Source organism: Eleutherodactylus coqui, chromosome 3 (assembly GCF_035609145.1).
Source record: "Eleutherodactylus coqui strain aEleCoq1 chromosome 3, aEleCoq1.hap1, whole genome shotgun sequence".
NCBI classification, from domain to species: domain Eukaryota; kingdom Metazoa; phylum Chordata; class Amphibia; order Anura; family Eleutherodactylidae; genus Eleutherodactylus; species Eleutherodactylus coqui.
The window spans coordinates 53219807-53233047 of record NC_089839.1 but is presented as its reverse complement, the minus strand read 5'-3'; the positions used below and the strand labels follow the sequence as shown (position 1 = coordinate 53233047).

General features: G+C 49.1%; 1 protein-coding gene across 4 annotated transcripts in view; it reads right to left on the bottom strand.

The window, feature by feature from the left end:
- The window catches only part of HHAT (hedgehog acyltransferase), a 364684-nt gene extending 352087 nt beyond the window's left edge, over positions 1-12597 (bottom strand). For all 4 annotated transcript variants that reach the window (XM_066595598.1, XM_066595597.1, XM_066595599.1 and 1 more), the window contains exon 1: positions 12485-12597. In XM_066595598.1, the coding sequence (XP_066451695.1) occupies positions 12485-12514 (30 nt within the window). In that variant the 5' untranslated portion in view covers positions 12515-12597. The remainder of the gene's footprint in view (positions 1-12484) is intronic.
- Between the last annotated feature and the right edge of the window lie 644 nt (positions 12598-13241).

Genomic DNA, 13241 nt, shown 5'->3' with positions numbered 1-13241 from the left:
TTAAAGGGGTATTCTCACCTTCAAGTGATGGCATATCGCTAGCATATGACGTCACCTTATGATCGGTGGGCATCTGACCTCTGGCACCCTCAATAAATTCTGAGATTACAGGTTCGCTCACATGTATGGGTTTCGCAGTGCCACAGGTGGTTGGGGTGACACTCTGCAAAGGGAAAACACTGAAAGAGTAGCTGCGAGTTTTGATCAATGGGGTCCCAGTAGGAGGGGGCTGCAGTGCTCCTTCAGCTGTCTTCGTTACTTGCCGGCTCCTCCCAGCAGCTGAAGATGGATGCATAAAAGTCTATAGACATCTCTTAACCCCTTAACACTTCATGATGTACAGTTACATCCATACAATACGGGTGCCAGATGTTTCTTACAGCCAAACCACCTGCAACAGATCGGATGAGCACTGCCGCTGATCGGAGCTGTTAAATCTTTTAATGCCCAATGTTTAGGAGTCCCGAACGTCCCCCCCCCCCCCCCCGTAACCTCATGTGTGATTGGTTCTCGAGCGCCGAGGCTCAGCCAATCAGAGCCAGTGCTCGATGAACCAATCACAGCCATTTAATGCAATATGCAACGGTGATTGGTTCATCGAACGCTGGCTCTGATTGGTTTTCGAGCGCCTCAGCTCAGCCAATCAGAGCCAGCGCTCGATGAACCAATCACCGTTGCATATTGCATTAAATGGCTGTGATTGGTTCATCGAGCACTGGCTCTGATTGGTTTTCGAGTGCCTCAGCTCAGCCAATCACAGCCAGCGCTTCCTGGAGACAGGGATTTTTCAAACTCCAATCCAGGAAGCGATGGCAAAAGGCTTCAAGCAAGTGTGCCAGAGCTTAAGGGGGGACGCGCTGAGAGCGCCATAAAGGTGATGTATTCTTTTTTTTGTTTTGTTTTTTTCTGCAGCCAGGGGTTAGTTTAGGGCTTTTACAGTAGGATTTCCTACTGTAAAAGTTGCATCGCATGAAAATCGTGTTTTTGTGCGATGCGCTGCAACAGAAAGGAAAGCTCCATAGGGAAACATGGGCTACAAAACATCGCAAATTGCAGTAATATTTAGCAACCCGCAATATTTTTCCTCGCAGTTCCGCACGCTACAAAACATCGCTAATGTGAAGGAACCTGTAGCTTCACATACATGCGATTTGTAACACTGGCGGATGGCGAGAAAATCGTATGATTTTGTTGCCTGTGTGAAACCGGCCTTAAATCTTTATCTACATACATCCTAAAAACCCTTTAAAAAATGTAGCATTGTGACTGTTGCAATTTTTTTGCCACAATTTTGCATAAATTGCAGCAGAAAAAAAACGCGCGCATAAATACACCAAACCCTCCTTATTGCCTAAGCTATGCACCGGCTCTGACACAAACCACTGTGGGGCTCATACTAACACTTCTCTACCGGCCGCGACTCTTTATGTATGCCGTCTACGTCAAGTGGCAGTTGTCAGTTCTGTGTTAAATCCGGCATGAGAAGGGAGGATTGTTACATTTCATCTGTAAGATGGAAAACAGGTGGAAGCGGCGGAGAGGGGGGTAAGTGGAAAAGTGTGTAGGTGTAGGAGAGAATGGAACAGTGAGTGGGACGGCGCTGCGGGAGACCGACGGGCAGGAAACACAATGCTGCAGGTGAGACGGAAAATATGCAGTGCTATTGACAAGAAGACAATCCAGACAGCTCGGCCAAGTGACACAAGGTCTCCTGCCGTGCCGCTCTACACGGGGAAGCCTTCACACACACACGGCATTCTTCAGATGCCAGTTATATTATGCATGGGCAGAGGCTGTTGTCACCCAGCTGTCCCAGGCCCCTGAACATCACGTCGCCTATTTGCTATATCCTCAGCATTAGGATGTATCGCTGCATCCCATTCTAGGTCTCCCCTTCACAGGCTGCACAGGGGGGTGCAGTACGGCTCTATTCCAGCGGAGGGGGTCGTTCACAGTTCCCCGCACAGTTTGGTGAACGAGGCGCTGCAGGTAAAATTAATGAGCTGCAGCGCTATATTCTGGATCCGTGTGGGGTCCCATTGATCATAAGGTGATAGCATATCCTAGCCATCATTTCCATCACTTTATAAGATAGGAAAACCCCTTTAACCCCTTAAAGAGGTTTCCAGGTTTAGAAAAACATGGCTGCTTTCTTCCAAACACAGCACCACCCTAGTCCATAGGGTTGTGTCCTGTATTGCACTCAGCTCCCATTTATTTCAATAATGCTAAGCTGCAGTACCACAACGAACCTAAAGGACAAGGGTGGTGCTGTGTTTTTCTAACTCTGGAGATCCCCTTTGGTGACGGGCCCATTTTAGGTCCTAATGACCATCCAATTTTTCAGTTTTTTTCTGTGTCATAACTTGTTAGTTTTTCCATCCACTCAGTCGTATGAGGGCCTGGATTTTGTGGGACAAGATGTGTCTTTTAACCCTTTCCAATCCAATTTGTATCCTGGTTTTCCTAGGGGGCTTACTCTTTTTCTGCTGTTATACAATGGCGCTATCTGCTGGCTAAAGCCAGTACTACATGAGGTGACACATTGGATAGCTCTGACAGCAGAGAGGCTGGCAATATACAGTAAGAGAACCCCGATGGATGTCTTCCAACATCGGAACTGTACAACCTTAAAGGAGATGTCCCGAGGCAGCAAGTGGGTCTATACACTTCTGCATGGCCATAATAATGCACTTTGTAATGTACATTGTGCATTAATTATGAGCCATACAGAAGTTATAAAAAGTTTTATACTTACCTGCTCCGTTGCTGGCGTCCTCGTCTCCATGGAGCCGACTAATTTTTGGCCTCCGATGGCCAAATTAGCCGCGCTTGCGCAGTCCGGGTCTTCAGCAGTCTTCTATGGAGCCGCTCGTGCCAGAGAGCGGCTCCGTGTAGCTCCGCCCCGTCACGTGCCGATTCCAGCCAATCAGGAGGCTGGAATCGGCAGTGGACCGCACAGAAGAGCTGCGGTCCACGAAGACAGAGGATCCCGGCGGCCATCTTCAGCAGGTGAGTATGAAGACGCCGGACCGCCGGGATTCAGGTAAGCGCTGTGCGGGTGGTTTTTTTAACCCCTGCATCGGGGTTGTCTCACGCCGAACGGGGGGGGGGGGTTTAAAAAAAAAAATAACCCGTTTCGGCGCGGGACATCTCCTTTAAATCATAAGGTCTTTAGACGTCAGACAGTGGATTGGAAAGGGTTAATGCCATCATTTTGGAGCACATACAATGAATTACATAACTTTTAGAAATTTTTTTCAAGGGGGGATTGGAAAAAATAAATAAATTCTGCCGTCTTTCTTTGGATGTCATTTTTAGGGCTTATTCACACAGCCGTAGCCGTTTTTACGTGCGCCCACCAGCACCGTAAAAACGCGTGAACAAGCATACAAATCTAACGTTTGTGTGCCCATTCGGACAGGCCGAGCCCGGGGCAAACATACCGAGGCCGCAATGCCTTACCCTTACCTCCCCTTCGCTGGCTCTCTGCCTCTCTCTTCCCACTAAGGCTGTTTGCAATGGGAAGTGGTGGGCGGAGCTAAGCACCCACCCGTCCCTGCAGCCAGCAATGAGAGGGGGCAGGATGGGGTAAAGCTTAGCTCCTCCCCACCCCCTCCCACTGCAAAGAGACGGAGGGGAGGGGAGAGGAGGAGCGAAGGAGGAGGGAGTTTAGCAGTCACGCTGATAAACTTCCTCCCACCTCCATTCTCTGGCCGCTGTCATTGGCTCCCATGGGAGTCTATGCAGCGGCCGACATGTTCCGGCTTGGGAAGATAGTTCCAGGACTTTCTTTCCTGCCTGGCGCTATATTTGCTGGCCGGGCGCTTTTATCTGTGTGATCTGATACATTGGAATCCAATGCATCAGATGGCAGCGTATATTGGCCAGCAATGAATATTTTTATTTTTATATAGTAAGGGGAGGAAAGCTCGGGTTTTGACTTTATTTTATTTTTTTACACCTTTTTTTACGTTTTATTTTTAGCTCATAACAGGTGATAACATTTACTTGCATTTGATCAGCTGTATAATACATATGAAAGCTGGAATACGAAAAACGCTGATAGAAGGAGGATTGATGCGTTGGAGCTGTGGTGTGGCGAAAGCTACTGCGTATGCCCTGGACGGCGAGAGCAACAAACAGAGAAGTCCTGAATCGTATAAAACCCGATACATCACTGGAACAGAAGATCACCAGACTCACGTATTTTGGCCATGTACTGCGAGCAAAGTCGCTAGAAACATCTATAACGCTTGGACAGATCACTGGCAAAAGACGACCCAGCCGCCAAAGTACACGATGGCTGATACTGTCAGAGCTGATACTGGTATGGATATCACACAACTGAAAGCTGGGCAAAACCCAAAAAACATGGAGGGAGCTCGCCTTTAGGGTCGCCTCAGGCCGTGAACGACTAACAACAACAACATAATACACTGCAATATTTCAGTACTGCAGTGTATTATATTGGCCTATGAGACCCAGTCTCTAGCTATGCCACGTAAGCCATCATGAATGACAGACTTGGAGGCCATCTTCAAGCCACGATCAAATCGCGGGGATCCAATGGATAACAGAGAGACAAGTAGTGGTGCCAAGCTGCCACTCCTGAGGGTGGGCAATGTGTGTCTGGCACTGTTAAGGTATGTTCACACGGAGGAATCCACAGCGGATTTTGCTGTGGGTCTGCATATAGGTTTAGCCCTTGTCTAAGGGTAAAATCTGCATGCAGAATTTTTAACATGGATTCCACGCGGATCCCCTTTAAGAATTCACCTATCAATGGTAATGTCGGCATTGAAAATCCACAGCAACTCCGCTGCAATCTGTGTCAAACATGTAGATTTTGCAGCAGTTAGGTTCTGTATGGAAAACCCCAGCAGAGGTGAAAGCGCCCTAACAGAGAATCAGAGATCAAGTCAGATCTCCACCTCTCAATACGAGACGTTACAACATGTAAGGGTGATGCTGTTAGTTTGGGGCAGGAAACCAACCGTCGTGCAGGGATTAAATATGTAAAATATGCTGTATTACACTCATCTGAAGCCAGCCTTCACTGCATCTACAGCCATAAAACAGCTGGTGGTGCATGTCACTCTACCACCATCTAGTGGTTATTTTACAACATATCGCTCATCTGTGATGAAGTTTCTCCTTGTGAGGACCGCCAACTGGATATGAGGTGCTTTATAGACCATGCAATGCTTCTCTAGGAAATTTAGGCTGCAAATGGAAGATGGTACAATGCATCTGCAACCTGGCTGCCGCTCACTACAACACCGCTCTCAATCATGCCCTGGATGAAGCAGCGCCCCCCATGACCCGAGCCATCCGATGTAGAACGCGGCAACCCTGGCTCACGCCTCAAACACGCTTCACCCAGCGGTGCTCTAGATGTGCTGAACGGCTGTGGAGGAAGTCGCAAACGTCCGCAGACTTCCTCCACTACAAATTCATGCTCAGAACCTACAACCTCGCCCTCCACCATGCCAAACAAGTCTACTTCACCTCTCTAGTCTCCTCACTATCCCACAACCCTAAACGGCTCTTTGATACTTTTCACTCCCTTCTCAGCCCTAAACCGCAGCCCCCGATGACGGATCTCAGTGCTGAAGAGCTGGCTGCTTACTTCAAAAAGAAAATTCATGACATCCATCAGGAAATAACATCCCAATCCCAGACTAGCCCTGACCCTAGTCTTGTCAGCACTGTATCTAGCTCCTACTCACTGTCTGTACTCAGACCAGCAACAGAGGAAGAAGTCTCCAAATTGCTCTTCTCTGCTCGCCCCACCACCTGCGCTAGCGACCCTCTCCCCTCACACCTCCTCCGATCCCTCTCCCCAGTGGTCATCTCCCATCTCACCATTATATTAAACCTCTCTCTGATCTCTGGCATCTTTCCCTCTTCTTTCAAACACACCATCATATCCCCACTGCTAAAGAAGCCGACTCTGGACGTGACTGATGCTGCCAACTCTAATCTCCCCTTCATCTCCAAACTACTAGAACGCCTGGTTTACTCCCGCCTTGTAAGCCATCTATCAGAGCACTCTCTCCTAGACCCCCTACAGTCTGGCTTCTGACCTCAACACTCGACAGAAACTGCCCTTACAAGGGTATCCAATGACCTCCGGACAGCCAAATTGAGGGGTGATTACTTCCTACTGATCCTCATCGACCTTTCCGCAGCATTTGACACTGTTGACCACAAACTCCTCCTCAGTGTGCTTCGCTCTATTGGCCTAAAGGACACTGCCCTCTCCTGGTTCTCCTCCACCTATCTGACTGCTCTTTCAGCGTCTCCTTTGCTGGCTCTACCTCCCCCCCTCATCCCCTTGCTCAGTCCTCGGCCCCCTCCTTTTCTCTATCTACACAGCCCCTATTGGACAAACCATCAGGAGATTTGGCCTCCAATACCACCTGTACACTGACGACACCCAGCTATACACCTCTGCCCGTGACATCTCTGCACCTTTCCTCCAAAACATCACCGACTGTCTGTCCGCTGTCTCTAACACTATGTCCTCTCTCTACCTAAAACTAAACCTCTCTAAAACTGACTTGTATTTCCACACTCCACTAACCGACTTTATCCTGACATCTTCATCTCAGTGTGTGGCGCCACAACATGCCCGCTGCCTTGGGGTCATATTTGACTCTGATCTCTCCTTTACCCCCTACATCCAATCTCTTGCCCAAACATGTCAGCTGCACCTCAAGAACATCGCAAGAATCCGCTCTTTTCTCACTGTGGACACGCTAAAAACGCTTACTGTTGCCCTCATCCACTCATGGCTCAATTATTGCAACTCGTTGCTGATCGGCCTCCCCTGCACCAGATTCTACCCTCTCCAATCCATCCTGAATGCGACAGCCAGGCTTATCTTCCTGTCCAGCAGCTACTCGGACGCCTCTGCCCTGTGCCAGTCACTGCACTGGCTGCCGGTTAAATACAGAATTCTATTTAAACTCGCTACCTTCATCCACAAAGCCCTCCACAGTGCAGCGCCCCCCCCCCCCTTCATTGCCTCCCTCATCTCAATCCATCACCCAGCCCGGGTTATCCGCTCTGCTAACGAAACCAGCCTGAGCGCCCCTTTAATTCGAACTCCAAGACTTCACCAGAGCAGCACCGGTCCTCTGGAACGCACTACGAAAGGCTACCCGAGCAATCCAGGACTCGCAGAACTTCAGGCGTGCTCTAAAAACGCACCTCTTCAGGGAGGCATACCGAATTCCCTAAACAAACCCCTCTGTAATCCGCCTGATAACATGCTCCCTGACCTACTGACTGCAATCCCTGCTAGCCATCATAAACCGCTCCTGCAGTCATACTGTTTCTGCCGTCACACGGCTAAATGTCTGACCACTGTCTATGTGTATAGCATCCCTCACTCTCCACCTCGCCATACCCTGCACATCTCCAACCCTTTACCTTCTGTATCACCCCATTACTTGTAGTATGTAAGCTCGTTGGAGCAGGACCCTCACCCCTATTGTTTCCATCAACTGATTACTATGTAACCGTGGTTCTGTAATTTTTGTCTTTCTGTATCCCCCGTCTATGTAAGCGCTGCGGAATATGTTGGCGCTATACAAATAAAGATTATTATTATCTGCAGCTTCCCTATATGCCATTAGTGAGTCCCGAGTTATGATTCTACAGTGAAGGAAATAAGTATTTGATCCCTTGCCGATTTTGTACATTTGCCCACTGTCAAAGACATGAACAGTACACAATTTTTAGGGTAGGTTAATTTTAACAGTGATAGAATATCCGCAAAAAATCCAGAAAATCACATTGTCTAAATTATATATATTTGCATTTTGCACAGAGAAATAGGTATTTGATCCCCTACCAACCATTAAGAGTTCAGGCTCCTCCAGACCAGTTAGACGCTCCCAATCAACTCGTTACCTGCATTAAAGACAGCTGACTTAAATGGTCTTCTGTATAAAAGGCTCCTGTCCACAGACTCAATCAGTCAGACTCTAACCTCCACAACATGGGCAAGACCAAAGAGCTTTCTAAGGATGTCATGGGCAAGATCATGGACCTGCACAAGGTTGGAATGGGCTACAAAGCCATAAGTAAGATGCTGGGTGAGAAGGAGACAACTGATGGTGCAATAGTAAGAAAATAGAAGACATACAAAATGACTGTCAATCGGCATCGGTTTGGGGCTCCATGCAAAATCTCACCTTGTGGTGTATCCTTGGTCATGAGGAAGGTGAGAGATCAGCCTAAAACTACACGGGGGAAACTTGTTAATGATCTCAAGGCAGCTGAGACCACAGTCACCAGAAAAACCATTGGTAACACATTACACCGTAATGGATTAAACTCCTGCAGTGCCCTGCAGGCCACCTGCTCAAGAAGGCACATGTGCAGCCCGTCTGAAGGTTGGATGATTCTGAGAGTGACTGGGAGAAAGTGCTGTGGTCCGAGGAGACAAAAATTGAGCTCTTTGGCATTCACTCAAGTCGTCATGTTTGGAGGAAGAGAAATGCTGCCTATGACCCAAAGAACACCGTCCCCCCTGCCAAGCATAGAGGTGGAACATTATGTTTTGGGGGTGTTTCTCTGCGAAGGGCACAGGACTACTTCACAGCATCAATGGGAGAATGGATGGAGCCATGTACCGTCAAATCCTGAGTGACAACCTCCTTGCCTCCAGCAGGACATCAAAAATGGGTCGTGGCTGAGTCTTCCAGCATGGCAATGACCCAAAACATACAGCCAAGGCAACAAAGGAGTGGCTCGAAAAGAAGCACATTAAGGTCATGGAGTGGCCTAGCCAGTCTCCAGACCTTAATCCCATAGAAAAATTGTGGAGGGAGCTGAGGATCAGAGTTGCCAAGCGACAGCCTCGAAATCCTAATGATCTAGAGATGATCTGCAAAGAGGAGTGTGCCAAAATTTCTTCTGATATGTGCGCAAACCTCGTCATCAACTACAAAAAACGTCTGACTGCTGTGCTTGGCAACAAGGGTTTTGCCACTAAGTACTAAGTCTTGTTTGCCAGAGGGATCAAATACTACTGCATCCAGCTGTTACCCGCTCCAGCGCCCGGCTGTTATACAGCTGAGCGCTCCGAGCTGAGGATGCAGAAGACAAGCGGGGTGTCTTCTGCATCCAGCTGTTTCCCTGCTCCAGCGCCCGGGTGTTATACAGCCGAGCGCTCCGAGCAGAGGATGCAGAAGACAAGCGGGGTGTCCCCGTTTGTCTTCTGCATCCAGCTGTTCCCCTGCTCCAGCGCCCGGCTGTTAGACAGCAGAGCGCTCCGAGCGGAGGATGCAGAAGACAAGCGGGGTGTCCCCGTTTGTCTTCTGCATCCAGCTGTTCCCCGCTCGCAGCGCCCGGTTGTTATACAGCTAAGCGCTCTGAGCGGGGTATGGAGAACAGAGCTGGACCGCTCTGTTCTTCATACCCAGCCCGTTATCAGGGAGCGGGATACAGCTGAAAGAATAGTATCAGCTGTATCCCGCGGTGAATCCCTATCTTGGGGCATATACATCAACAGCATGCTGAAAGACGACGATGAGCGACGGGATAACGAAAACTGCACAATGTCCGTGCACTTACACACAATAATTATCGCTCAAAAGAAACTGCCACTATTTCAACGCTTTATGCTAAACTTGATACATTCCGGTTTATTCACTATAGCAGGAGTGTCTGGTTTCGTGATCCCGCTGTGAAAAACTAGCAGTAACGTACAAAACCCCACGAGCCCCGCAGCACCTGTACAGATACTTCAGCAACTACGTCAACCTCAGGCAGCTGGGCTTTCATTCCCATGTGCTGCACATGGGCCGAAGGAATGAACATTCAACCCGGATTAATCCAATAGGTAACAATGATTAAAATAAACCAGGATGCCATCTGTGCCATTGCAGGTCAGTGCTCAGATAAACAGATGCTGGGATCGCCCCCAAAGGACTCTGCCCATCCTGGCCAGGCATAGCAGAGTTGAGGCCACCACTGACTGCAAGGTGGCCAAATGACTGGGATGATGGGAACAGCCGAACCTTGGCTGAGTCACGCCGTTTCCGTACCTCCAATAGAAGTTAATGAGAGTTACACAAACAAGTTATGTTATTCCTGCAGCTCTTGAGTTATGTAACGCTGCCTGTCCACAGGCGTAGCGTTATCCATGCGATGTTTCCTTTATATAAAATGACATCAGGAAGTGAGAGAATTAGATTCCGTGCGTAAAATTTGGCCTGTAATTCTTTTGCGCTTAGAATTGAATAATCGAGTTGGGACCCATTAACTTTTCCTATTTATGACAATCAATGCTCGTGCCAAATTTCAAATTTCTATGACATCGGGAAGTGAGAGAATGAGATTCTGTACGTAAAATTTGGCTACTAATTCTTTTGCGCTAGAATTGAATAATCGAGTTGGGACTAGAGATGAGCGAACGTGTTCGGCTCTGCCCCTTTTCGCCCGAACACCGAACTTTGCGAGCAATTCCGTGCTCGGGCGAAAAAAGTCCGGGGGTCGCCGTGGCAGCGCGGGGGGGTGCGGCGGGGAGTGGGGGGGAGAGGGAGAGAGAGAGGGCTCCCCCCTGTTCCCCGCTGCTGCCGCCCGCGCCGCCGCGCCTCTCCCCGCCCCCCGGCGCCCCCCGAATCTTTACGCGCGGACACTGAGGTCCTCGGTAAAGCCGGTGTCCGGGTGCGTAAGTGTTCGTTAAGAACACGTTCGCTCATCTCTAGTTGGGACCCATTAGCTTTTCTTATTTTGGACATAATCTATGCTTGTGCCGAATTTCATGTTTCTACGACATTGGGAAGTTGTAGAATTAGTGGCGAGTCAGTCAGTCAGTGAGGGCTTTCGTCATATATATATATATAGTGAAGGCCTTCACTCACTGTCCGACTCACTGACCAACTGACTCACTCACTGACGACTCACTGACCACTAATTCTGTAACTTCCCGATGTCGCACAAGCATGAAATTTGGGGTGATCATTCTTTAGGTTCTAAATAGGAAAAGGGCCACAACTCGATTATTCAATGCTAAGTGCAAAAGTAAGTGCACCCCTGTGTAATGTAACTTAACGGTGTCGTACAAGAGTGAAATCTGTGTTCTGCGCGACGGGCGGACACGGCATCCGCGTGCTGTGCGACGGGCGGACACCGTATCCGTGTGCTGTGCGACGGGCGGACACCATATCCGTGTTCCGTGCGACCGGCGGGCACCGTATCCGTGCTCCGTGCGACCGGCGGTCACCGTATCCGTGCTCCGTGCGACCGACAGGCACTGTATCCGTGCTCCGTGCGACCGGCGGGCACCACAAATTTGCATGCACTATTCTCGTGCGAGACTCACATGAAAATAGGACATGTTGCGACTTTTCTGTCTCTTATTCTGCATGCGGGAGCCCGCAGCGGAATCTCACTGCGTCCAGCCGGCACCCACATGTACCTGTCATTTCTTCTTTTGCGCACTGCGTATAGTCCGCACGGCTCAGCGTTGAACACGCGCAGTACAGATTTTTTTTTCTCATGTAAAAGCCTAGCAATGACGGGGAATCCGCGACCTTTCCGCAATGTCAATTGCAGAAGGGCTGCGGGTCAGACGGCTTCCATCGAGTTCAATGGCAGCCGTCCGCGCGGAATCCACCTAAAAATAGAGCATGCTGGGATTTTTCCTCCACGAGCGGAAAATCACGCCTGCTTTCCGTTCATGTGCAAGAAAAAGCGGTTTTCAACAGCATGTTATGGGCGGTATCTGCTGCGGAATACAGAGACGTACGCTCGCTCTGGATTCCGCAATGCAAATCCGCCCGTGTGCAGGCGGCCTCGGGGTGCGTTTACACAGGGTGGATTGTGGTGCAAATTAGCAGCAGGTTTTGCGCCGTGCATTCACTCCTTCATTTTACGGGACGGAGTCTGCTGCGGAACTGCATCCAAATCAGCCATCAATAGTGTGGATTTCGAGGTAGAATTTGACGCTGCGGACAATCTGCACAAAATGCGCTACGTGCGGACGAAGTGCGCTATTCTGATAAACTTGTCGCAATGTTTCCCGACTCCTACTGCACGCACGCTTTTGATAAGTCTTGTACGACAGCGCCAATCATGATATATTCACATTTCTTACTACAATGTCATTATGACGACATTGCAAGCAGCGGGCCGGACACAGCGCTGATAATAACATTACACTGGGGAGTTGCTATGTATGCTATTCCCTATATTTAATAACACTACTAACACTGCCTACAAGAAGAACTGTCCGTTTCCCATAGCAACCAATCACAGCACAGCTCTCATGTTGTATGGAAAATGAAAGCTGTGCTGTGATTGGTTGCCACGAGCAACAGACATTAGATCTGATTGTCGAGCTGAACTCCTAGCATGCCTTGCTCAGCAAAGCATGCTGGGATTTGTAGTTCCTTTGCAGCCAGATCCCCACAAGTTCTATGAGTCACCAGAGACCTCACAGCTCCCCGTTCTCATCACATACCTGGCAGCCACCCCGTCCCCTTCCATTCATTGATAAAGCCTTCACACATTCCTACACAACAAGGGGAGGGCGGAAGGACCTTCCGTGATGTCGTGGCCACGTGACCAGTCATGTGACTGGGCGGAGCTTTCCGTTATATAGCTGCGTTCAGCCTGCTGGTTTTATACCTGTGGCTGGGGGTCTTCTATGCTGATTAGCCAGCAGCACCGAAGGGCCCCCATTGACTATAATGGGGTCCTTAAATAAATAAAAGCTAAACAAAAAAAATTCAGCAATTTTTCTAGCGCAAAAGTTTTCTAATGGTAAAAATGCATCACACAAAAATCGCAAGTTTGTGCGTTGCGATAAAAAGGAACATCCCAAGAGTGAAAACATCACAAATGTGAAGGAAAACATAAAAAAATCATGGTTTCATAATTCTGTGTTTTCACTCGCTCTCGCGTCGCGCTATTTTATCACAAGTGCGAAGGCGCCCTTAAAGGGACCTAAGGCTCTGTTGACATCTGCTTCAGAGGTGAAGCGAACCCGCGGCGCAGAGTTGACCCAACATCTGGGATGAAATAGCGCAGTGTTGTTAACGTGGGCGTGATGGAAGCCAAATAGCCCCCGTTATAGCCAGTAGGCCCATCAGGGACGTTCTTTTTGCCATAGAACGATCCTCTCGGAATTGATTTTCTTGTTTCCATGGCAGCAGGACAACAGAAAGCCTGAACGCAGAAGTAAACAAAGCCGACGGACGCATTCACAGCTGCGTTGG